The sequence below is a fragment of the Carassius carassius genome, chromosome 21 (genome assembly GCF_963082965.1).
Source record: "Carassius carassius chromosome 21, fCarCar2.1, whole genome shotgun sequence".
In the NCBI taxonomy this organism is placed as follows: Eukaryota; Metazoa; Chordata; class Actinopteri; order Cypriniformes; family Cyprinidae; genus Carassius; species Carassius carassius.
Window position 1 is genome coordinate 1,882,881 of NC_081775.1, and position 23,557 is coordinate 1,906,437.

Consider the following 23,557-nt stretch of genomic DNA (forward strand, 5'->3'; position numbering starts at 1 on the left):
TATTCTATTCTGTTCTGTTCTAGTCTATTCTATTCTACTCTAGTGCACACCTTAATTCAGAGACAATCTGCACTTAATTTTCCCCTTAATAAACAGTTACAATATGAGGCGTTTTTATTGTAGGCTATCCAAATTGACATACGATTTATTTATTTATTTTGGCCAACTGTGCAGCCCCCATTCATTGTTTAGCCTATACCAATTTCTAATAAATTAATAAAAAAGCGTCACTTCACTACATTATTAAATTGAATGGCAAAATAAATATTTGCGTATATTTTTCGTATTTGTTGTAGATACAGGTAAGGAAGCTCAATACAAGTGCATGCGCTGCGTTCCCACGCGCATCACAGGAGGAGTTTGTAGCGCGAAGATAAAACACTCCGTGTGCAATCGATTACAGCAGTGCAGGAGACACACAGCAGCACACACCAGACATCTACTCACAGCAAGAGTGTGACCTGACCGGCTTGAAGCGAAGATCGAGAACGCTGAGAATGAAGAGTTTGTCTCCTGGATTAACCTGGAGGAAATTACCTGTGTGATTTTTGTGACGTGTGGATTAACCTCTTCTTTCTGCCTAAACTTAATGTTTTATGGATCTTGGGGACAAATATAGAAATATCCACACAACCAGCACGAGTCAACTGCAACAGCATTGGGAATATTCTCTATCAATCTCTGTGGGATTTTAGCATATTATTTTTATTATAAGTATTATTAGTATTATTTAGTATTAGTACTTTTGTTAATAACCATACAGAGCCCAAAGAGGAGGTCTTCCTTAGACGAATAAAACGGGAAGCAAAACACAATAATAAATTACATTTTATATCGACTTGGTCAGACATCAGTGAAGGAACGTCTTGTAAGTTTATCTATCTATCTATCTATCTATCTATCTATCTATCTATCTATCTATCTATCTATCTATCTATCTATCTATCTATCTATCTATCTATCTATCTATCTATCTATCTATCTATCTATCTATCTATCTATCTATCTATCTATCTATCTATCTAAAGACTAGTAGCCTAGATGAATGTCTTTATAACTAAGTGTTTATGACGCCATCTGCCGGCCATCAAGTAAATCTCAAGTCTTAACCTTCAAGTCTCAAGCAAGTAAATTTTTGTGATAATCTTGACTTGCCTGACTTGCTTGCTTGACTTGCTCAAATAAAAAAAGCTTGGCACTTGACCTATCCACTTGACCTATTTGAAACTGATATTTCAAGGTCAAAACATATGTAACACCTTTAACATCTCATCTACAAAAAAAAAATGTAAATAAATAAATAAAAATTAAGAAGTACAGATGTGTATCATGTTAGAGCTTGCATTTAATTGCACTTAATTACACTTTTTAATACTGGGTGACAGCTTTTCTGTTTTATATTTTTTAATTCATAAAAGCACATATAAGTCATTTATTTAGGAAGTGGTTTACACTTGTTGAGTGAAATATTTTGTGCACAGAGGTTAACTTAGGTTACATTATATTATGGGTCACAGTTCCCCTGATGTTGGCAGAGTCTAGTCACACCTCTTTTTCTCTCTTGACAGAAAGGTTTTACATAGCTTCACTATAGAAAATATCGCTGGGTTATGGTTGTCATCTTGGTCCTCTGAGAAGTGAACGAGATGCAGCAACATTTTTTTGACACTACTGGTACACAGTGGCGGCTCCAGACAATTTTGATTGGGGGGGGCAATGGGGGGTCCTGGTCATTTCAAGGGGGGTCTCATGAAAACCAACAAAAAATACAGTGGACACGGCTAACAACTGCATATTACTGCATCGAAAATACATTTTGGTCCAAAAATAGCAAAAACTACGACTTTATTCAGCGTTGTCTTCTGTTCAGTGTCTGTTGTGTGAGATTTCAAAACACCTCAGTTTGTGATATCCGGTTCATGAACGAATCATTCGATGTAACCGGATCTTCTTGAACCAGTTCACCAAATCGAACTGAATTGTTTGAAACGGTTCGCATCTCCAATAAGCATTAATCCACAAATGACTTAAGCGGTTAACTTTTTTAACGTGGCTGACACTCCCTCTGAACAGGGCTGTGCAGAGACCTTTGGAGGGGCAGATGCTCAAAGTATAAAAGGGGAACATGGAACAAGACTTTAAATGGCGCTGTTCAAAATATCAATACAGCAATATATTGTGATGCATTCCTTGCTGATTCTCGTAACGATATGGATGATTATGTATTGATACAGCAGCAAATGCTTTGATGTCGTTTTGAAAAAGAAACAATAGAGAAGACAATTTTAAGTTTAAAATAATAATAGCTCTGGGATTTGAAACTGAAATGTCTTAAATTGTCCCAACCTGATGGCTTTTTCTTCTCTGTTCTACAGAATAATTAAGAACTGTCTCAGGTTACGTATGTAACCATAGTTCCCTGAGTAGGGAACGAGACACTGCGTCCTCTAGGGGCCGCTTTGGGGAACACCTCGTCGTGACCCGTGTCTGAAGCATACATTGAAAAAACACCAACTTGTTGGCCGGTGACAGCCTCCGACGTCACTACCAGCGTGACTATAAATAAGCACCGGGAGAGCACGTCACTATCTTCTTCATCTGAAGCTTGCGTCCGAAGCATGGCAGGGAGCTAGAGGACGCAGTGTCTCGTTCCCTACTCTGGGAACTATGGTTACATACGTAACCTGAGACAGTTCCCTTTCGAGGGAACTTCGAACTGCGTCCTCTAGGGGCCGCTTTGGGGAACAGTATACCCACACCGCCATGCTGAGGGGAGTGCAGGCCAGAACCATGGCCGGACATCCATGAAATTCCCTGCAGTGCTGTGCCAGGCCTGATGATCAAGGAGGCTCCCTCAGAAACCTGTGATCTCAGCCGCCTAATACTGGAACATGAAGCCGGATGGCTGGTGCTGGCGAGTGTTTAGTAAACACTGTAACTGAGCACTGCAAAAGGAAACTCACACAGTTTATTAGTAGACACGTAACCACCATCAATTAAATACACATAAGTATATACACAGAGGGTTACATTTACTCACCCACCCTCCTGCGCTGGAGCCCCGCTCAAGGGGCGCCTCCTTTTAGTCTGGACCATCAGTCAGGTGGTTGCTATGAACATAGAACCATAAAAACATTATAGGTCCAGCATAGGAGACTGTTATGCGAGAGGTTTCCACCTAACCTCGATCAGGTGGAGAGCTGGTGGTTACAGGGGAATTAGGAAGGGGAGGATAAAAGCAGAAGTTAACCCTCTGAAGTCGATTAACGCATATACGCGTTATGAGTCTATTTTTCCCTGATAACCTCTTAGAATCCAGAGGGTTAAAAATCCCCAAAGGGAACGAGTAGATACCTAGGTATCACTCTGATTCAGACGAGAACGTTCATACCCCTTAGTTTCTGCTTACCTCCTCTTGACCCACGATTCCTCTAACCCCTGCCCGCGGGTGGGGGAGGAACGCGAGTTGCGACACTAGCCTTCTGTGCCTTTCTTTGATCCTCAGATCGGGACAGGCCAGGACCCCTATGTTGTTCGGGCTCAGACCTGGACCTTCATGGAACGAAGGATCTGAAAGCAGCAGAGTGCGCCTTCGTCTACCAGAACTTCTCAAATCGCCGTCTCAACGGAAATACCGAAAAGCTCAGAAGGCTAAACCTGAGCATCAAGAAGAAAGCATTTTCTTTCCTCCCGATGTCAATGTCAATGTCAATATCACCTTTATTTATATAGCGCTTTAAACAAAATACATTGCGTCAAAGCAACTGAACAACATTCATTAGGAAAACAGTGTCAATAATGCAAAAATTATAGTTAAAGGCAGTTCATCATTGGATTCAGTGATGTCATCTCTGTTCAGTTAAATAGTGTCTGTGCATTTATTTGCAATCAAGTCAACGATATCGCTGTAGATGAAGTGTCCCCAACTAAGCAAGCCAGAGGCGACAGCGGCAAGGAACCGAAACTCCATCGGTGACAGAATGGAGAAAAAAACCTTGGGAGAAACCAGGCTCAGTTGGGGGGCCAGTTCTCCTCTGACCAGACGAAACCAGTAGTTCAATTCCAGACTGCAGCAAAGTCAGATTGTGCAGAAGAATCATCTGTTTCCTGTGGTCTTGTCCTGGTGCTCCTCTGAGACAAGGTCTTTACAGGGGATCTGTATCTGGGGCTCTAGTTGTCCTGGTCTCCGCTGTCTTTCAGGGATGTAGAGGTCCTTTCTAGGTGCTGATTCACCATCTGGTCTGGATACGTACTGGATCCGGGTGACTGCAGTGACCCTCTGATCTGGACACAGACTGGATCTGGTGGCTACGGTGACCTCGGAACAAGAGAGAAACAGACAAATATTAGCGTAGATGCCATTCTTCTAATGATGTAGCAAGTACATAGGGTGTTATGGGAAGTGTTTCCGGTTCCGGTTTACCTAATTAATGCAGCCTAAAAATCCTTTAACGAATTTGGATAATAAAAGCATATTAGTATGTTATGTGTATGCCAGGTTAAAGAGATGGGTCTTTAATCTAGATTTAAACTGCAAGAGTGTGTCTGCCTCCCGAACAATGTTAGGTAGGTTATTCCAGAGTTTGGGCGCCAAATAGGAAAAGGATCTGCCGCCTGCAGTTGATTTTGATATTCTAGGTATTATCAAATTGCCTGAGTTTTGAGAACGTAGCGGACGTAGAGGATTATAATGTAAAAGGAGCTCATTCAAATACTGAGGTGCTAAACCATTCAGGGCTTTATAAGTAATAAGCAATATTTTAAAATCTATGCGATGCTTGATAGGGAGCCAGTGCAGTGTTGACAGGACCGGGCTAATATGGTCATACTTCCTGGTTCTAGTAAGAACTCTTGCTGCTGCATTTTGGACTAGCTGTAGTTTGTTTACTAAGCGTGCAGAACAACCACCCAATAAAGCATTACAATAATCTAACCTTGAGGTCATAAATGCATGGATTAACATTTCTGCATTTGACATTGAGAGCATAGGCCGTAATTTGTCTGCCAGGTTCATCCACAGATGTCTCTCCGCTGCCACCATGGCCACCATAGTCCTGCCCATGGCAGAGGCAGCCTGCTTGGTAGCACGGAGAGAGATCCATGGTGCGGCGCAGCTCAGCTACCTGATCAGAAAAAGGACCCTGCCTCTATCCAGGTCTCTTAGCAGATCAGTCTGATATGCTTGAAGCACCAGCATTGTGTGAAATAAAGCCACAGCCTGACCTGCTACTGCGTATGCCTTGCCATTTAAGCGAGATGATTTTCTGAAAGGGCTTAAATGGCAAGGAGGGAGATTAAGAGAGGATGTTTCCCCTGCAGAAAGAATAAATTTTCACAGATAAAAATTATTTATAAATAATTTATAAAAAATTTTGCTCTTTCTACAGGGGGCATTCCCTCATAGCCACTTTCGCGCATCACCTCGATGTCAGCAGATTACTTTCATCCCGAAACCGATGGATGTGAGAAGAAAACGGCATCTTTCATTTCTTTTTAATCTCTGTATGGAGATCATGCAGAAATAAAAGGCTCACCTGAGCTGGAGGGTTATGGTCGACCTCCAACAGCTCTACATACGCAGGGCAGGAGAATTGAGAAGGCTCAGCCTCAGCTTTTTCACCATCCTCAAATATCTCCTGCTTTTCCTGGGTAAAAACCCAGCAGAGCACTAACCTCAGTATCAGAAAGTGTTAAAGATATAACATCATCCTCCTGAGGCTCTCTCTCGTCCGCTGCCCTTCTTTCTTTTTTTTTCTTTTTTTACGAGCACGAATGGGAAAGTGTCTCTTTAAACCATACAGACAGATCCACTTGTATTCTCACGAGCTCATTCTGTTCCACGCCTCGGCATGGACACGTCCTGAACTGCAGGAAGCAGATGGCTGCCTTTTTTCCCCTTTTCTTTCAGAAGAGAGACGAACGAGAGCGGAGCTTTTTCCATTGAAAAAACGCTCACAATGCACGCAGATTGCCTCCTCAAAGACATCGCGTGCGTGCTCTTCACCCAAACAAATGACGCAAAGATCGCGTGTCATCGGGTGTCAAATAACGCCGACACGGATGCACACATCGTCTAAATGCTTGCTAGTTGTTGCCATGATAAACAGAGAAATATCGCCCTTACCGGTTCTTTCAGATGCACGCTTCAAACACAACAGTCAGTGAAGATGAAGAAGATAGTGACGTGCTCTCCCGGTGCTTATTTATAGTCGTGCCGGTAGTGACGTTGGAGGCTGTCGCCGGCCAACAAGTTGGTGTTTTTTCAATGTATGCTTCAGACACGGGTCATGACGAGGTGTTCCCCAAAGCGGCCCCTAGAGGACGCAATTCGAAGTTCCCTCGAAAGGGAACAGCGGTTATAGTAAAAACTATAGAAAACACTTGTGCCTCTACATTTTCGTCTTTCTCACCAGCCTCTGTCTCCTGGCTTACTGTTACATGCTCTTTCTGTCACTTGTGCCTCTACATTTCCCTCTTTTTCTTCCTCTATCTCCATCTCCTTATTTGATCTATTACTTTTCACTCTCTGTCCATCTAGGAACAAGGCTCAAATTACCATTTCAGCATTAATCTATTATTTTAACCATCACTACTACTCTTGCACCTAATCAATAAGTCCACCTTAAATATTGATACAAAACATTAAAAAACTGATACACTGAAATATAGTGATTAGTATTATTATTATTACTGTTGTAGTTGTCTAAAATTGAACACCTTTGCAATGTAAACAAATGACAGGCTACATTTGTTATTCATATCCTTCACACTGCACTTTGATGTCAGGTATATTATGCATTTTTTATTGACATTGATATTTTTTACATTCATTTCCAGAGAGATATTATTGAGTTTACAGGCTAAAGTGGTCTTGCTGTTGTAAACACTGTTGCAATTGTAGAAAAAAAATATTTGCGTCACATTAAAATATAATTATATTTGAATTCATTTCTGAATTGTTTTTATTTTTATAATGATAATTCAGAGAATGAGAAAATCTGAATAAGTCTTACCAGTGTTGTGATAATTATTTTTAAGGCACTCTACGTGTTAAAAAATAAATAAGTACTGTAATATAAAAGTTTAGTCAAATAACATAAAAAAGACCAGACCACTCGATGCCAGTGAAACTTTTCTCCCTCAAACAGCACGCTAGTGTTACTTCTACAATACAGGCTACACACAGCAATATAAACAACATATATGCATGTTCTCAAATCACATCATTCTTGTATCCAACTGAATCCAATGATGAACTGCCTTTAACTCTCATTTTTGCATTATTGACACACTGTTTTCCTAATGAATGTTGTTCAGTTGCTTTGACGCAATGTATTTTGTTTAAAGCGCTATATAAATAAAGGTGACATTGACATTGACATTGTAAAATATTATTAAGTAAATAAACATCAAAATCACTTCACTGAGAATGAAACACCACTTACCAGCTGCCACGGTGTTGAAAATATCCTCTAGTAATGAAAAAATACGCATGCGGCGTGAGGAATCGTCCCGGTCGAATGAGGTCGTCGTCGTCAGGTGAAAGGTCATCATGTTGGTCATTTTATTTACGGCTAAATTATTATTAATAAATTGTACTAATATTATGATTGGGCGTGGGTAGGCATTCACAAAAGGGCTCTTTAAGGGCAAAGGAGCAGATGCTCAAGAGAAGCGGTTCTTTCGGACAATTCGATCAAATAAACCAGTTGAAAACAAAACGGTTCACCAGTTCTTTTGTGCTCGATGTAATGTCATTGCCGATGAGTGCCCTTCATTCAAGCCTTCGGTTTACCCGCGCTTATAACATTAGCACAGAATCAGTTCAGAATCAATCACCAAAAGAATCAGTTCGGTTCAGACACTCTGTGTGTCAGTCTGCTTCACACCGAATCACGCATGCGCAGTATCATCAGCTCCTCGGTTCTCGAATCGGACACGTCTGACAGAAACGGTTCTCGGTTCAGTGTACGAATAAATGTCGAAATAATTATTATTAATGTTCTGCGTAGTTTGAAGAGAAATATTGTTTTTAATCTTTATCCCGGATATATATATTTTTTAATCAGGAAGAGGGTGGGGGGTCAAATGGGGGGTCAAGGCGTTTTTTTTGCAGGGTCTTGAGACCCCCCAAGACCCCCCCTGGCGCCGCCGGTGCTGGTACACTTCCAGTGTGTGCCGGTGTCTGAAGAACATGTGAAATCATGTTGAAGTATGGCAACATGTTGCAGGTGGGGATGCAGCAATTATAGATAGTGTTGGTAAGATTATAGTCTGAGAAATGAATCACGGTTTCACGATTATCATGATTATTATGCATTTATTAATTTCACAAATCACATGAACACTCTTTAAATTTTAAAGAGTTGTTTACCGCTGCCTTTTGAAACAGAAATAACACAGTAACCAAATAATATAGTTCAAAATAATAAAGACAAACAAAAGTTAATCTCTCCCATTGGAATTAAGAAGGTGATCTCTGCTTTGTAAGCATCCATGTTAGTAATTCTCTTTTGAAAATAACTAATGAAAATATATCAAAAAAGTATTTAGTATTTTCAGTTTGTATATAATTTGTACATTTGTTTTGGACCTGAGGTAGATAATATGGAAACATGGTGAAAAATAAATAAATAATAATATAACGGGGATAATAAATATGTTAATAACAGGGCTCTGAACCGGTTCAAGGAATGAAAACGAAAACCGAATTTTATAGTTCCGAACAGAATCGGAAATTTGAAATAACCATTAACCGGTTAATAACGTTATTTTATCGTTTGAAATATTTGAAAATTTTATATTTGAAATTTGCTGTCAACCAATCACTAATCCAGCAGTACGGCCTATGCAAATGTGACGAAGCCAACGAGTGAAATGTCGCTCAGCTGTGAACTCATCATAGGCAAGCCGCAATGGCAATGCACCGCCCGTAAGCCTCTGTAATACTTTCCGCAGTTGCGAGTCCTCTATGGACTGCTAGGTAGGCATGACGTAAAAATCGTCTTCAGAGAGAGTGTGTGGAGGCTCAGAGTGGACGACCACATGCCTCCCATTTTGCACGGTCATTAGGCTTCAAAATCACAATTGCACATGTGTAGGCAGTGTATGAAGAAGCCCATTGCTACTAGAACCTGTGCAATCCGTCAATAAAATAATATAAAGATCTGCAATAATTCTGGGCAATTGTTTGTGTTTGCTGCAGAGCGGACCATCAGCGTACACTTTCCGAAGTATAAATGGAAGAAGTCCGCATCCGGATTGTACACGGAAAGTATAACAGATGCTTTAGAGTTTATCTGAGGATAGTGTAAGATGAATTCAACAGATCACACACACCTGCAGCGCTTCTGTGAACGGAGAAAACAGAAAAACTATAGTATTACATAAAAATAAATATAGGCATATAGGCCTACACTAAATATATTTTGCTTAAATCATATTTACAGATTAACGAAACGAAAGAAAAAATGTGCTGAATTACGGTTCATTGTGACACGTTCCAAAGGAAAATGAAACAGCAGCGAGTGGGCCCCTAGTTTTATTTTTTTTTTGCGAAAGCTTTGTTAAATTTTTTCCACAAAATTTGTTAAAGCTTGACGATTTGAATAATGTCTTGCATCTGTATAACCTACCAGCGTTGACCATTGCGCCGATGCCTTACGTGCACACACAACATAATTTAGCTATATTTAAGCCTGTTCATTATCAAAATAAAATAGAGTTAAAGAAACAAATAAAAAAGTTACACTGCTCCGTTGTACAGAATTTGTTGCATTCAGCGTGACCACGCCTCACTGTGCTGATAAAGCCGATGTGAAGGATGACGTTTTATGTCGATGAAAGTACAAACACTATATAATAAATAATATTTTAGCATCCAGATACATCGGGAATATGGAAACACTTGGATTCGTGCCAAATGAGAGAGGTAGGTATCATCTTCACCACGAATTAATTTGTTTTTGGACTGACGTTGTTATATAGCCTAAACTTCAAAAAGAGGATTTTGTTTTGGAGAGAAACTAATAACTTTTTATAATGTTTGTTAACATTTTACTTTAGCCTAAAGGTATTTTAGCCTTCATTATTTCGGAAAATAATAGGGTTAACAAAATGGGATGTGTGACGCGACTCATGTTTTTTTTTTTTTCACTCTCGAAACGCAATCTTATACAAGTATGGTTTTTTTATTTATATATAAAATGCAGCAAACTTAATTAAATATCTTAAAAATACTTTAATGTCTTTAAAGTGTTGACAGACTTTCTATAATTTTTTTTGTTTGTTTCTTTAGTAGCCTGTATTCATTTGGCCAAAATCTAAAAAGAAGAAGTTGGCTGTGACTTAACTCAGCGGGTTATTGGCTAATGTTACCAGATCTCTCTTTTTTCCTTTTCCTTTTGAGTAAAGAAAACACTGTACTTTATTAGGCTATTATTATTTTTAGGCAAATTATAGGCAAATAAAATTGTTTTAAAATAAATAACGTTATTAACCAGTATTTCTTCCACCCGAACCAGGTTTTTTTTTATTATTATACATAAGGTAAACACATAACACAACAACAGAACACAAAAACAACAATAAAACAGCAGTAATAATAACAACAATGAAAAAAAAACAGCAACAACAAATAATAATAGTAATATGTAGAAGTATTAAATAGTATTTAACTAGTAATAGCATGTATAATAATAATGATAATAATATTTAGTGGTGACGGTAACAGTAATATCAGTAATAACAATGACAGTAATGATAAAATAATTATACTACGGATGGTGATAAGTTGTGTTGACGGCAATAGTAATATCAATAATAATAATAATAATAATAATAATAGTAGTGATAATAATGATAATAATAGTGATAATAAAAATAACAGTATTGCTACTCATACTAAAAAAAAAGTGATGATGTTGATATTGATAAAATCAATAATAACAATAATAATAATAATAATAACAACATTTATATCAATAATAATAGCAACAGTAATAACAGTAATAATAGTAATACTAAATATGGCGATAATGATAATATTTTGTATTGAAAGTACAATTGCAATAGTTATATCAATAATAATATAATAACAACAATAGTAATAATAATAATAACAACAATAGTAATAATAATAATATAATATATATATATATATATATATATATATATAATAGTAATGCTAAAGATGGCTATTATAACACTTTGCGTTGACGGCGACAGTGATATCAATAAAAATGATTGTATTAATAATGATAATAATAATAATAATAATAATAATAATAGTAATAATAACAACAATAATAACAATACACACACGTGTGACACACACCCACCACATACCACACCTCTCCTAGTTTATGTGTCAGTTTTTCCTTTTCCCCTCTTTTTTCTTTATTCCTTTTTCTTTTCTCTTTCTTTTTTTTGCCCTTTTCTTTCCCTTTCTTCTCATTCACTGTATAGTTACTATTTGTATGTATGCCTAAACTAAGGTGGTGCATTAAAAGAAGGTGAAGTGCATTAAAATCATGTGTGGTATGTGTTAGATGTTGACTTGATTTGGTTATATTTGTATATTTTATATATTTATATCATTATTATCATCATCATTTCATTTATGCATTTATTTATTCATTTATTTATTTTAATCATTTTATATATATATGTTATACCATTACCGTCCTTATATCAAGCAAATTATCATCACATCACCATCATTCCATCACTGTTAAATGTTTCTATGATATTGAAAATATTAATAACCATAATGTCAATAATAATAATAATAATGAAAATACTCACAATATGACTAAAACCTTGTATAAATGTATAATAATAAATGAATACATAATTAATCGGGATGAGTGTGTCAGATTTGTAATAGTTGGATGAGGTCTGATCTGGTGTGTTGAGGTTCCGATATACAGTTGTAATGAGGTGTAAAATATTCTAGGGAGATGTAGTCTATGAGCACATTTTTCCAGTGTGTTATGTGAATAGTGCTTCTGGATTTCCAGTTCAAAAATATAGTTTTCTTGGCGATGGCTAAGGCTACAAGGGGCATCCTTTTGTTTGTTATTTCCTGATTGAGAGTTGATAGATCATCTAGTAGACAGAGTAAGGGGGATAATGGGATGCGGCAGCCCAGGAGGCGGGACAGGGATTCAGTGACGTCTTTCCAAAAGTGTTTAATGGGTGGGCAGTGCCATGTGGCATGGATATATGTGTCCGGACAGTTTTGTGAGCAGTGTAAGCAAATTCCTGATGTGAATCCCATTTTAGCCAGCCTTTCCCCAGTGTAGTGTGTTCTATGAAGAGTCTTATACTGTATGAGCTGAAGGTTGGCGTTTTTAGTCATGGAATAAATATTTTTACAAATTTGAGTCCAGAAGTCGCTATCAGGAGCAATCGAAAGGTCTTCTTTCCATTTGATTGTTGGTAAAGTTATGGTTTTATTTGAATTAGCTATAATTTTGTATATTTTGGAAAGTAATTTTTTCGGGGAGGATATATTAATTAAATCTGCTAATGCGGTAGGAAGGTGAATGTTGATAGTTCTGTTGTTGATTTTGGATAATACAGCTGATTTGAGTTGCAGATAATTCAAGAATTGATTGCTCCCAATACCATACTCCTGGACTAAGTAAGAAAATGAAAAAAAGTTGTTAGACTGAAAAATGTGCTTTAAAGTTGCTATGTGCAAAAATTGAGGTAAAAATATTTAAAAAATTACCTACACGCATCAAAAGTATGAGAAGAAATAAGGGCGATGATGTCATTAAAAAAATGTCAAGTTATACTGCTGCAGAGATATCAACCTTAATTAGCAGTAGCATTACTAGCCCCGGCCCGACAGGTGTCGTAATACCAGTTTCGGCCATGGGAGGCAGTATGCGGGCAACATAACCACCAGCCAACCTGCAATACACGAATAACTCGCACGGCTTGTGGGCGTACTTATACCTGATGTCAATCATGTGGAAAGTACAGCCCACTACTTCATTTCAGTTCAGGGAAGAGAGCGGAAGGATAACTTAAGCCCTTGGCAAGAGACCACCACCCGCTACAGGGAAACAACCGCGCTCGGAATCACAAATCAAATCCGATAAGAAAAGGAGCCGAACCAGAGTAAACATTGGCACTGCTTTCAATCGCTGGAGACAACTGATGGACCTGAAAGAAATTAGGTTCGACACCGAACTTGCAACATTTCTTTTGGATTGGTAAGTTAGATGCTGTTAGTATTTCGCTAGAAGTTTGTTTTATATGTTTGTGTATTTTTTTCGGGAAGTTATAACATAGAAATGTATCGAAGGCTGTTCTATAAACGTGCTAATGTTAGCGATGGCTAACCGTAGCTGAGTTTGATAATTAGCTAGCTATAACTTACCCATTTTTTATATCATAAGTAACCTGCTCTAACTAGTCTGTTGGTCTCCGTGTCCTCTTTGCTTCGTGGTTTTTCTGTACTTGAGAAAATTGATGTGTGGCGTGAAAGCGTGTGAAAAGAGTCAATTGCGTGTGTCTCACGGTGAATGCTTGAGAGTTGGCAGCTCTGGTTACGTTGGTTGGCGCTAGCTTGGTCAACATCAGCTGTCTGATGTTGACCAATGATGTTGACAGAATGCTGTCTGTCAAATTAATTTAATTCAAATAATGTGTATATACAACTCAATGTAATATGAACAAAACGAATATGAACATATTCACTGGGAAAGGTGAAGGGGAGTAGCTTGAAGATGTCATGTTTCAAAATCACTTGACATAACCAAACGTCCTCTTATGGCAGTGGTTCTCAATTCCAGTCCTCGCGCCCCACTGCTCTGCATATTTTGCACGTTTCTCTTTGTTAACACACCTGATTCAGATAATCAGCTCGTTAGAAATAAACTCCGTTCATGAACTGTTTTTCAAATGTTCATTGCTCCCTACTCTCTGAGCAGGAGAAATCTGTTGAAGTTTACCTCACATCGAAACATTCAATCACTGATTTGTGCTGTGCAGCATCTTTAAACATGGACAACTGTGACATCATATACCTCTGTAAATCAATACAATTTAAATTCACGTCTTGCACACTTCAATGCACTTTGATTGGAACATATAGCTACGTTCACTTCGAACTGGAATCATGGCTGAATATCCTGTGATGTCCACTTCGCAGGGCACTTATGTTCGAATAGAACAAATGTCTGAAGCGCTAAGAGAAACGTTCAAAATGTGCAGAGCAGTGGGGCGCGAGGACTGCAATTGAGAACCGCTGTCTTATAGGCTTTCGGCTATGCTCTAGGATTGTTGTGAAGGTATGGGCGGAGCATAGAGACTATGCCGTTTCTCGTTTGTTACTCTAGAGTAGACCAATTCACTTTATTGAGGCATACTGCCCCCATCTGGTATGGAATGTGGAGTATGACTTGATTTTTTTTGCCAGATATGACAGATGGCACCTTTAAATGTGAGATGCCCTTTTGTGCCCATTTATGGAAATTGAGTGTTTTTTAGTTGCTTGTGAAATCAGGGTTATTCCAGAGTGGGGTGAGTTTAGATGGGGCCTGATTGGAGTTTGTGATGTGATGATATTTCCACCAGGCTGTCAGAGCAGAGTCTATTGTCAATGATTTGAAACATGGGTGGTGTTTAATGGACTGACTAAGAAATGGGATGTCTGATATGTGCAATTTTTCACAGAGTGATTGTTCTATGTCTAGCCATGTAGCCATGTCTGACAGAGTGGGGTGAGTCCATTTATATATGTATTGAAGTTGGTTGTGGTGCTTCTAATCCTCCTAAGGATTTGGGTTTTTGTAAAGTGCTTAATTTTATCCGGGGTGGTTTATTTTTCCAGTAGAATCGGGTAATGATGGAGTCTACAGATTTGAACCAATTGAGAGAAGGTTGGGTTGGGATCATTGAGAAAAAATAGTTTATTTTTGGAAGTACTGTCATTTTGATTATAGCTATTCTGCCCTGGATGGAGAGTGGTAAGTTGTGCCAGCGGTGAAGGTCGTCTTCTAATGTTTTCAGTAGAGGAGTGAAGTTGAGTCCAGTCAGCTCTGACAGCCTGGAGGAAACCTTAATGCCTAAATAAGTGATGTGGCCTGTGCATAGAGGAATGGGTGATACCTGGGCTACAACATCCCATTTAGTTTGATGTAGCGGAAGAATTGAAGATGTATTCCAATTTATTGCATAATCTGATATTGTAGAGTATAGATCAATGGTTTTAGTTATTTCTTGCAGAGATGATTGAGGATTTTGCAAAAAGAGTAAAATGTCATCAGCATATAAACTAATCTTGTGTTGTGTTTGGGGTGTGTGGATTCCTCTGATGAGTGGGTTCTGACGGATGGCTGCTGCTAAGGGTTCAATGAAGATGGTGAATAAAGAAGGAGAGAGTGGGCATCCTTGCCTAGTCCCCCTGTGCAGTGTGAAGCTTTGTGATGTTAGTCCATTGGTTGTGACTGTGGCAGAAGGTGCTGTGTATAGAATTTTAATCCAATTAATAAACGACTCACCAAAGCCAAATTTTTGTAATGTGGTGAATAAAAAGTTCCAATTGACTCTGTCAAAAGCTTTTTCTGCACCTAAAGTGACTATAATGGTATTTTCCTGTTGTAGTGATGAATAATGGATTAAATCGTATAATCTGCGTGTGTTGTTGGATGCCTGCCTACCTTTAATAAAACCAGTCTGATCCGGGTGGATTATGAGCGGGATAATTTTTTCAATTCTATGTGCAAGAACTTTACTGATTATTTTAATGTCTGCGTTGATGAGAGATATAGGACGGTAGTTTGATGGAAGGGTTGGATCTTTATTAGGTTTAGGAATAAGTGAAATAGTGGCTGTATTCATGTGCACTGGTAATCTTGAATTTTCTTTCTGATCTGATTGACCAAATATTTACTAGATTTGTTGCTATGATGGAAGGTTTCTTGACGGAGTCTATGAATAAGAAATTGAGTTTTTTTTTTCTTATTTATGATTTCATTTAGTAGGAATTTTTTTTCTTAATTCATTATATACTACTTCTGTTTGGTTATTTGCATGTAATATTTCAAGTTATTTTATTTTATTTTCTAGTCTGATTTCTTCTTGTTTTTCTATTTTCTTTTTATGGACGGAGAATGAAATTTGGGCCGGTTTCCCAAAGTAATGAAGCTAATAACTTTGGTGAGTCGTTTATTTCTAGGAAGGATGTCCACTCGCTTTTAAGATAACTGTCGAACTCTGGGTCTTTAAGAAGTGATATGTTAAAACGCCATCTACTGATGTGTTTATGTAAATTAGCTGGATTCCATATGAATGTTACTGGAGCATGGTCACTGATGCTGATGGAGTGGATTTTGTGCTCAGAGATATTTGGTATAATTGAATTGCTAGTTAAGAAAAAGTCTATGCGGGAGTAGCTATGATGGACTGACGAGTAAAATGTATATTCTTTGTCAGTTGGATGCTGTAGCCTCCAACCATCACCAAGGCCAAAATCTCTCATGGACTGTATTATTGTGTCAGTGGATTGCCAGTGTCTTTTATTACTTGCGGATCTGTCAAGTGATGGGTCAATTACGGTGTTAAAATCGCCTCCTTCTATAATTACCGTGCCGTATGAAAAATTTTAAATGGAAGAAAAAAAAGTGTGGAAAAAGGCCGGATTATCTAAATTTGGGCCGTAGATGCTGGCGATTGTTACCGGATTATTGTTAATTGTTAAGTTTATAATAATAAAGTGTCCTTCTGGGTCTAAAATAGTTGTATGATGAACAAATTGATTTTTTTTGCTTATCAGGATGCACACTCCTCTTTGTTTTGAATTATAAGTGGCTGAAAATGAGTGAGTGAATTGTGCTGATCTTAGGGTGTTTCGTTTTTAATCTGCAAGGTGTGTTTCAGAACGACAATAATATCAGAGGAAAGCAGGAACAGAAATGTAAAAATATCGATTCTGCTCGGAGTGAACCGATTGCATTTTGTTTTTTGTTTTTCGTTTTCAAGACCTGGTTAATAATGTTAATGTTAATGAAGCATTATTATTATTAAGACAAATTTTTACTTTATTTATCCACCAAGGAAAACTGTTACAGTCTCTCGGCCCCGCCCCACTCGTCACACTGCATTTATTTGATCAAAAATACAGAAAAAACAGTAATATTGTGAAATATTATTACAACTTAAAATAATAGTTTTTTATTTGAATATACTTTAAAAAAATAATTTATTCCTGTGATGCAAAGCTTAATTTCCAGCATCATTCCTCCAGCCTTCAGTGTCACATGTAACATCCAGTCTATCACATGATCATTTAGAAATCATTCTAATATTCTGATTTATTATGAGTGTTGGAAACAGTTCTGCTTTCTAATATATTTGATCAATAAAAGGTTAAAAAGAACTGCATTTATTCAAAATAAAAAAAAATTCTAATGATATATTTTCTTTACAATCACTTATTTATAAATTTAACACATCCTTGCTGAATAAAAGTATTGATTTTATTTTAAAAAAAGAAAGAAAAAAAAATGACTGACCCCAAATTACTGACCAGTAGTGAATATTATTACAAAATATTTATATTTTAAAAACATAGCTTCTTTTTTTACTTTTTATTCATCAAAGTATCCTAAAAAGTATCACGTTCTGAAAAAATATTAAGCAGCAGAACAGTTTCCAACTTTGATAATGAATCATCATATTAGAATGATTTCTAAAGGATCATGTGATAAATATCCTAAAAATTCAGCTTTGCATCACAGAAATAAATGATAATTTAAAGTATAATAAATTTAAAAACAATTATTTTAAATTGTAATAATATATCACAATATTACGTTTTTTTCTGTACTTTTGATCAAATAAATGCAGGCTTGATGAGCAGAAGAAACTTCTTTCAAAAACATTAAAAATAGTAATGTTTCCAAATTTGGTCTGTACTGTACATACAGGTGTATCTAAAAAAATTTGAATGTTGTGGAAAAGTTCATTTATTTCATTAATTCAACTCAAATTGTGGAACTTGTGTATTAAATAAATTCAGTGCACACAGACCGAAGTAGTTTAAGTCTTTGGTTCTTTTAATTGTGATGATTTTGGCTCACATTTAACAAAAACCCACCAATTCACTATCACAATTTTGCAGTTAAAATAAATAAACAGTTTCACATTTGATCACATTTGATCATTTAAATGTCCATTTTCTCCGATAAAATCAAGTTATGAGCGCTGTACGGAACACCATTACAAGCCTGTACGGAACACCATTAACCCCTATCATCTTCCGTACACTGGCAGAGGTGGTACTTTTCACCAATTTTCTTAAAAACTATTGGTCCTGAAGACATCAATCAAAGAGTGGACTGTATAATAGGTATTCCCCGAAACATGCTTGTCTGTCTTTTATAACAACGTGCGGCGAATAGCAAAAAGTGTACGGAACATGGTTAGTCTACGTTACTTTAGGTTTTTTCCTTGTTAAACCAACCTCCCCATCTGCTCCAGAGCATCGCGAGTGTAAGAAAATGTCTGAGAAAAAGTTAAGGAGTGTACAACAGATCACACCTATATCGCACCTATATCACTATAAATAATATGATGTTATAAAACACATTTTAAATTAGGTAACTATAACGTTTAAAACGGTTAACTTACTTCTGGTGTTTCCCAGTGACATCCGCATTTGCGCACTGCATAGCAATTCAAATCTGTGAGAAACGGTTAACGTTAGGCTTGTTCAGGTGAGCGCATCAAATAAATATCGTCATATAGTATTATTATCTTATAAAATACATATCGTAAATGAGGTAAAACACTTAACTCTTACTTTCGGTGTTTTCCTTGTTAAAACCAACTTCCCTGTCTGCTTCGCATCGCAGGTGAAAGGAAATATCGCTCTGAGAAAAGGTTTAGGAGGGTTTAGCACATAAATATAACCTTAAATCAATGTGATGTAATAAAATACATATTTTAAATGAGATAAAAACACTTTCTTTCAGATTTTCCCATTTAAAAATATTATTTTGAAAGGAAATGTCTCTGAGAAACGTTTAGGCACATACAAAACTTAAATATCGTTATAAAACGATATGATATTATAAAACATATTTTGTAGGTTAGACACTCTTTACTCTGAAAGTCCTTAACACTGGGATTTCAACACTGCAGATTTTACTGTACGTAGTAACTGGGATCAAAATTATTATGCAGATACAAGCTGTAACTCTTTCTATTCTTCATTTTGCACAGATAAACATACTTCAATTGTCTACACTAGCACACAGAGTAGCAGCTGAGCTCTGTTTGAAATGTAACTCTTCATCTTATTTCTTTAGGTCAGAATGTTGTTCAAGCTGAAGGTGATGCGCTTGGGGTGGGGTGGAATCACGGACTCACGACATGGAGCGGTCACCATTACCTTCTGTGCCTTCTTTATGCAAGTGTTTGTGGAAGCTAGCTCATGGTGGTATGTAGTGTTTTTTTAAGAACATTTGAAAATACAAAGTCAGTATGTATTTACAGTATGTGTTTCTTTCATTCAAGAAACATTAATAACTCTGTATGTCTTATACGTTGTGCAACATGTCTGTGAGGAACTATTTCTTCCTCATACTGCTGACTTTCAGGATGAAAAAAACTAATTCACTTTTTGAAATGCTTGAAATAACACATGCAAATACAACAAAAACTCTACACATGCATAAAACAACTTTTACAAACCCAGGACCTGTCTAAACAGGCCAATAAGAGACTACTGACTACAACTCTTCATTTTAATTGTTAATTAATTTAATTAATGAGACACAAATGTCTCATTAAAAATATTTGACAATTTTAAAACTGATCAGAGATTAAGTTTGCTGCTGGGGTGATCATTTGATTCATGGGGTCACCGGCATCATCACCCCCTTGCAACAAACCACTGAAGAAACAGTTATGATAAAATAATGCCTTGTTTACTGAAAGCATGTGAGTTTGTCAGTTTGATATATGCTCCAAAACACTGGTTTGAAACAAATGATACAAAACCACCACTGGCTCAGCAACCCTTTACTTAAATTCATAGTTCTGCAAGTGAATAAAAATATATATATATAAAAAAAATCGAATGAATCACGATTTTATAACGAATATACGATGGATAATTTAAAATAAATAAATTTAAATCTTAAATTAGTTGCGTCTGCGACGTAAAGTGCGCCCTCACTGCAGTGACGCAGTGGATTACGTCAATAATCTTCAATTCGCGCCTGTTTGTTGTCATTCGAATAAACGCAGCAGTGCACAATGGAGGGAGGGCAACGAAGAAGAAGAAATTTGCAAGGCACCAGCCAACATGAGATCAAAGGTTTGGGATTACTTCGGCTTTCACAAAGTAAATGGAAAGATTGACAAGTCCGTTACAGTTTGCAGACATTGTAAATCTGAGTTAAAATACTTCGGAAATACAACGAACCTTAGCAACCATCTCCGCAGACGTCATGCCATTAATATAGAAATATCTGCACCTAAAGCAGCTGCTAGTATTTCAGGGTCAGACGTGAGAAGTGCTACTCCTAACCTATTTGGTCAACTTCAGAGTCTTCCCGAAAACACCCATCGTGCTAAAACAATAACTGCATCTATTGCAAGATTTATTTGCAAGGATATGCGCCCCTATAGCGTGGTGGAAAACACTGGTTTCCGAGAAATGATAAACACTTTAGAACCAAGATACAAAATGCCCAGCCGTCAGTTTTTACACACTTTGCTGTATTTACACACTTTGCTGTATTTCCTAAATGTTCAGGAAATGTGTGCAATGTTTACAATAAAAGCACTCATGGTGCATTGAATATGTAGAATTAGTTTTATTTTTCTTGGTTTACTTGCCTTAATGTATTCTTGAGTCCTAAGAAGTTAAGCTATTGAAATGAAGTTCTGAATCAAGTTATTAAATCTATTGAATGGTCATTAATTTCCCAAAAAAATATTTTATTTGCTCAGATACAGATGTATACTAAAATCTACAGAGTAGAATCGTTAATAATCAAATCGAATCAAATTTCATTGTTAATCGAATCGAATTGAATCGTTCTGATTTGCAAAAATCGTTTTTGAATCGAATCAAAAACCTCTGAATCGTAAATCGAATCGATTCGCTGTCTACCCAAAGATTCACAGCCCTAGAACTTAGCTTTATTGTGCCATCCCAAAGAAGCACAAAATCACTTTCACAGACTTTTACATTAAATGATCTGTCCAACTCAATCTGAGCAGTCCATCTTTAAGAAGCAGCTAAAGACACATCTCTTCCATCTTTATTTGACCCTCTAACTCAAGCACTCTCTATTATAATGCTATTTTTAAAAACATGCCCCTTTTAGACTTGCACTCTTAAAAAAAAAGAAAAGAAACTAACACTAGCTTTCCAATCTTTTTTTGTATTCTGTCGTTTTTCTTTTTTATTTATTATACAATTAACAAAAGCAAAACAAAAAGGCCTCTATTATTTTCCTACAGTATTATTTTTTATTAATTTTATTATATGATTTACTTACAACTTACATGTACTGTATTAAGCTAACTGAGACTTGTTATAGCACTTGCATATCACTGCTCTTTTGTTGATTGATCGCTTCCATTGTCCTCATTTGTAAGTCACTTTGGATAAAAGCGCCTGCTAAATGACTAAATGTAATATATATACATATATATATATATATATATATATATACATATATATATATATATGTATATATATATATATATATATATATATATGTGTGTGTGTGTGTGTGTGTGTGTGTGTGTGTGTGTGTGTGTGTGTGTGCGTGCGTGTGCGTGCGTGCATGTGTGTTTATTTCTAAAAATATGAAATGTGATCTCCAGGGTGTTAGTGGCCATTAAGTGCTCATGATCCTGTCAAGACAGCCTCATCTCAGCCAGCTTTTCTGGAATTTGCCATTGGCCCTGATGTCTTTATAGCGGTTAAACATAAGATATAATTCATTCAGGATATATCCAATGGGTACTCTTTCGTCTTTGTATTTTTATGTAACCTAAATGTTGTATCATATTGCTGCCTTTTTACTCTTCACTGAATTGCTTAGAAACTTTTAGAATGTCATTTTTGTTTGTTAAATATTAGTGTTGAATGAATAACATTTGCCTGCTACGAACCGCCCCATGTACAACCAGGTTGCTCAGGAGGATGGATGAGCTGATCACCTGGGCCAGAATGAAGCTCAAGCCACAGAAGTCAAGGATCATCGTGGATCAGCCCATCCGAAGCCTGGGAAGACTTTATACATCCGGTCTCTCATACAAGGATATGGGGAAATTCATCCTTCAGCAGTTGTCAGAAGGCCTGTCCAAGATTGATGCAAGCTAGCTACCTGGCTGGGGAAGGAATTAAGTGATTCCTCCGACAGGGCAGTGGCTGATGCAAATGCCAGAATTGAGACTGGAAGGAAATGGAGGGCTAAGGAAGAGGTGCAGAGGGTGATAGGAAGGCTGCAACACCAACAAATTGTGGGCACGGTCCAGACAGGAAGGACAGGCCACCCATCCTATGGTCCAAGGCAAGTAGGAAGGAGAGGAAGGACCTAGTTGTTGCAGAGGTCACCAGGATTGAGCAGGAGGAGCTCAGAGTAAGGTCTGTGGCACAAGGGCAGCAGGGGCGGTGGACAACTTGGGAGGGTGTTGCAAGCCGAGCGATCAGCTGGGCAGAGTTCTGGAAGCTGCCACAAGCCCGGCTCAGTTTCCTCATTAGGGCAACATACGACACTGTACCAAGCCCAAAAAACCTCCACCAATGGCTTGGAATAGAGCAATCCTGTGATCTCTGAGGGACCATAAATGCCTCACTCCAGCATGTTCTGTCCGGCAGTAAAACAGCACTAGCACAGGGTCAGCTCAGATGGCGGCATGACCAAGTGCTTAGGAAGCTGGCAGAGGTGCTGGAGAAAAGTCGGCAGGAGGCAAACAATCAGAGTCCATTAGAGAGTCGATGTAGGATCCACTTCCTCAGGGAGGGGGAACCCGCAATGCATACCAGCAGGAGACCTCCTGCCAAGTTATTAACACCAGGGGCAGCGTGGAAGATGGAAGTAGACCTGGGAAGGCAGCTCGAGTTACCACAGGACATATGAAGCACCACATTAAGACCAGACATGGTGCTCTGGTCTGCAGCTGTGAAGTCAGTGATAGTGATTGAGCTGACAGTGCCATGGGAGGAAGGGCTGGAAGCTACTTACGAGAGAAAGAAGGCGAAGTATGCAGACTTGGTTGCGGAGTGCAGAGAAAGTGGATGGAAGGTGAGGCTGTACCTGGTGGAGGTGGGAGCCAGAGGCTTTATGGGCAGATCAATATTATGCCTGCTCAAGGACCTGGGATTACGGGGAACCACACTGAACAGATCCACCAAAGAGCTCTCTGAGGAAGCAGAGAAAGCAAGCCATTGGCTCTGGCTGAAATAACATCTAGTTAGGTTTTGCTGCAGGGGGTGTCAGGGAGACGTCCCTGTTCACTGCCCCGCCACCAGGAGATGTTCTGGGTTAAGGGGCGAAACGTCAATGAGCGG

At 37.7% G+C, this 23,557-nt stretch overlaps 1 protein-coding gene across 1 annotated transcript in view; it reads left to right on the top strand.

The window, feature by feature from the left end:
• The first annotated feature begins 745 nt into the window (after positions 1-745).
• wnt5a (wingless-type MMTV integration site family, member 5a) overlaps positions 746-23,557 on the top strand; it is a 36,453-nt gene continuing 13,641 nt past the window's right edge. The window contains exons 1-2 of the mRNA XM_059502994.1: positions 746-868; positions 19,329-19,459. Of these exons, the coding sequence (XP_059358977.1) occupies positions 19,335-19,459 (125 nt within the window). The 5' untranslated portion in view covers positions 746-868; positions 19,329-19,334. The remainder of the gene's footprint in view (positions 869-19,328; positions 19,460-23,557) is intronic.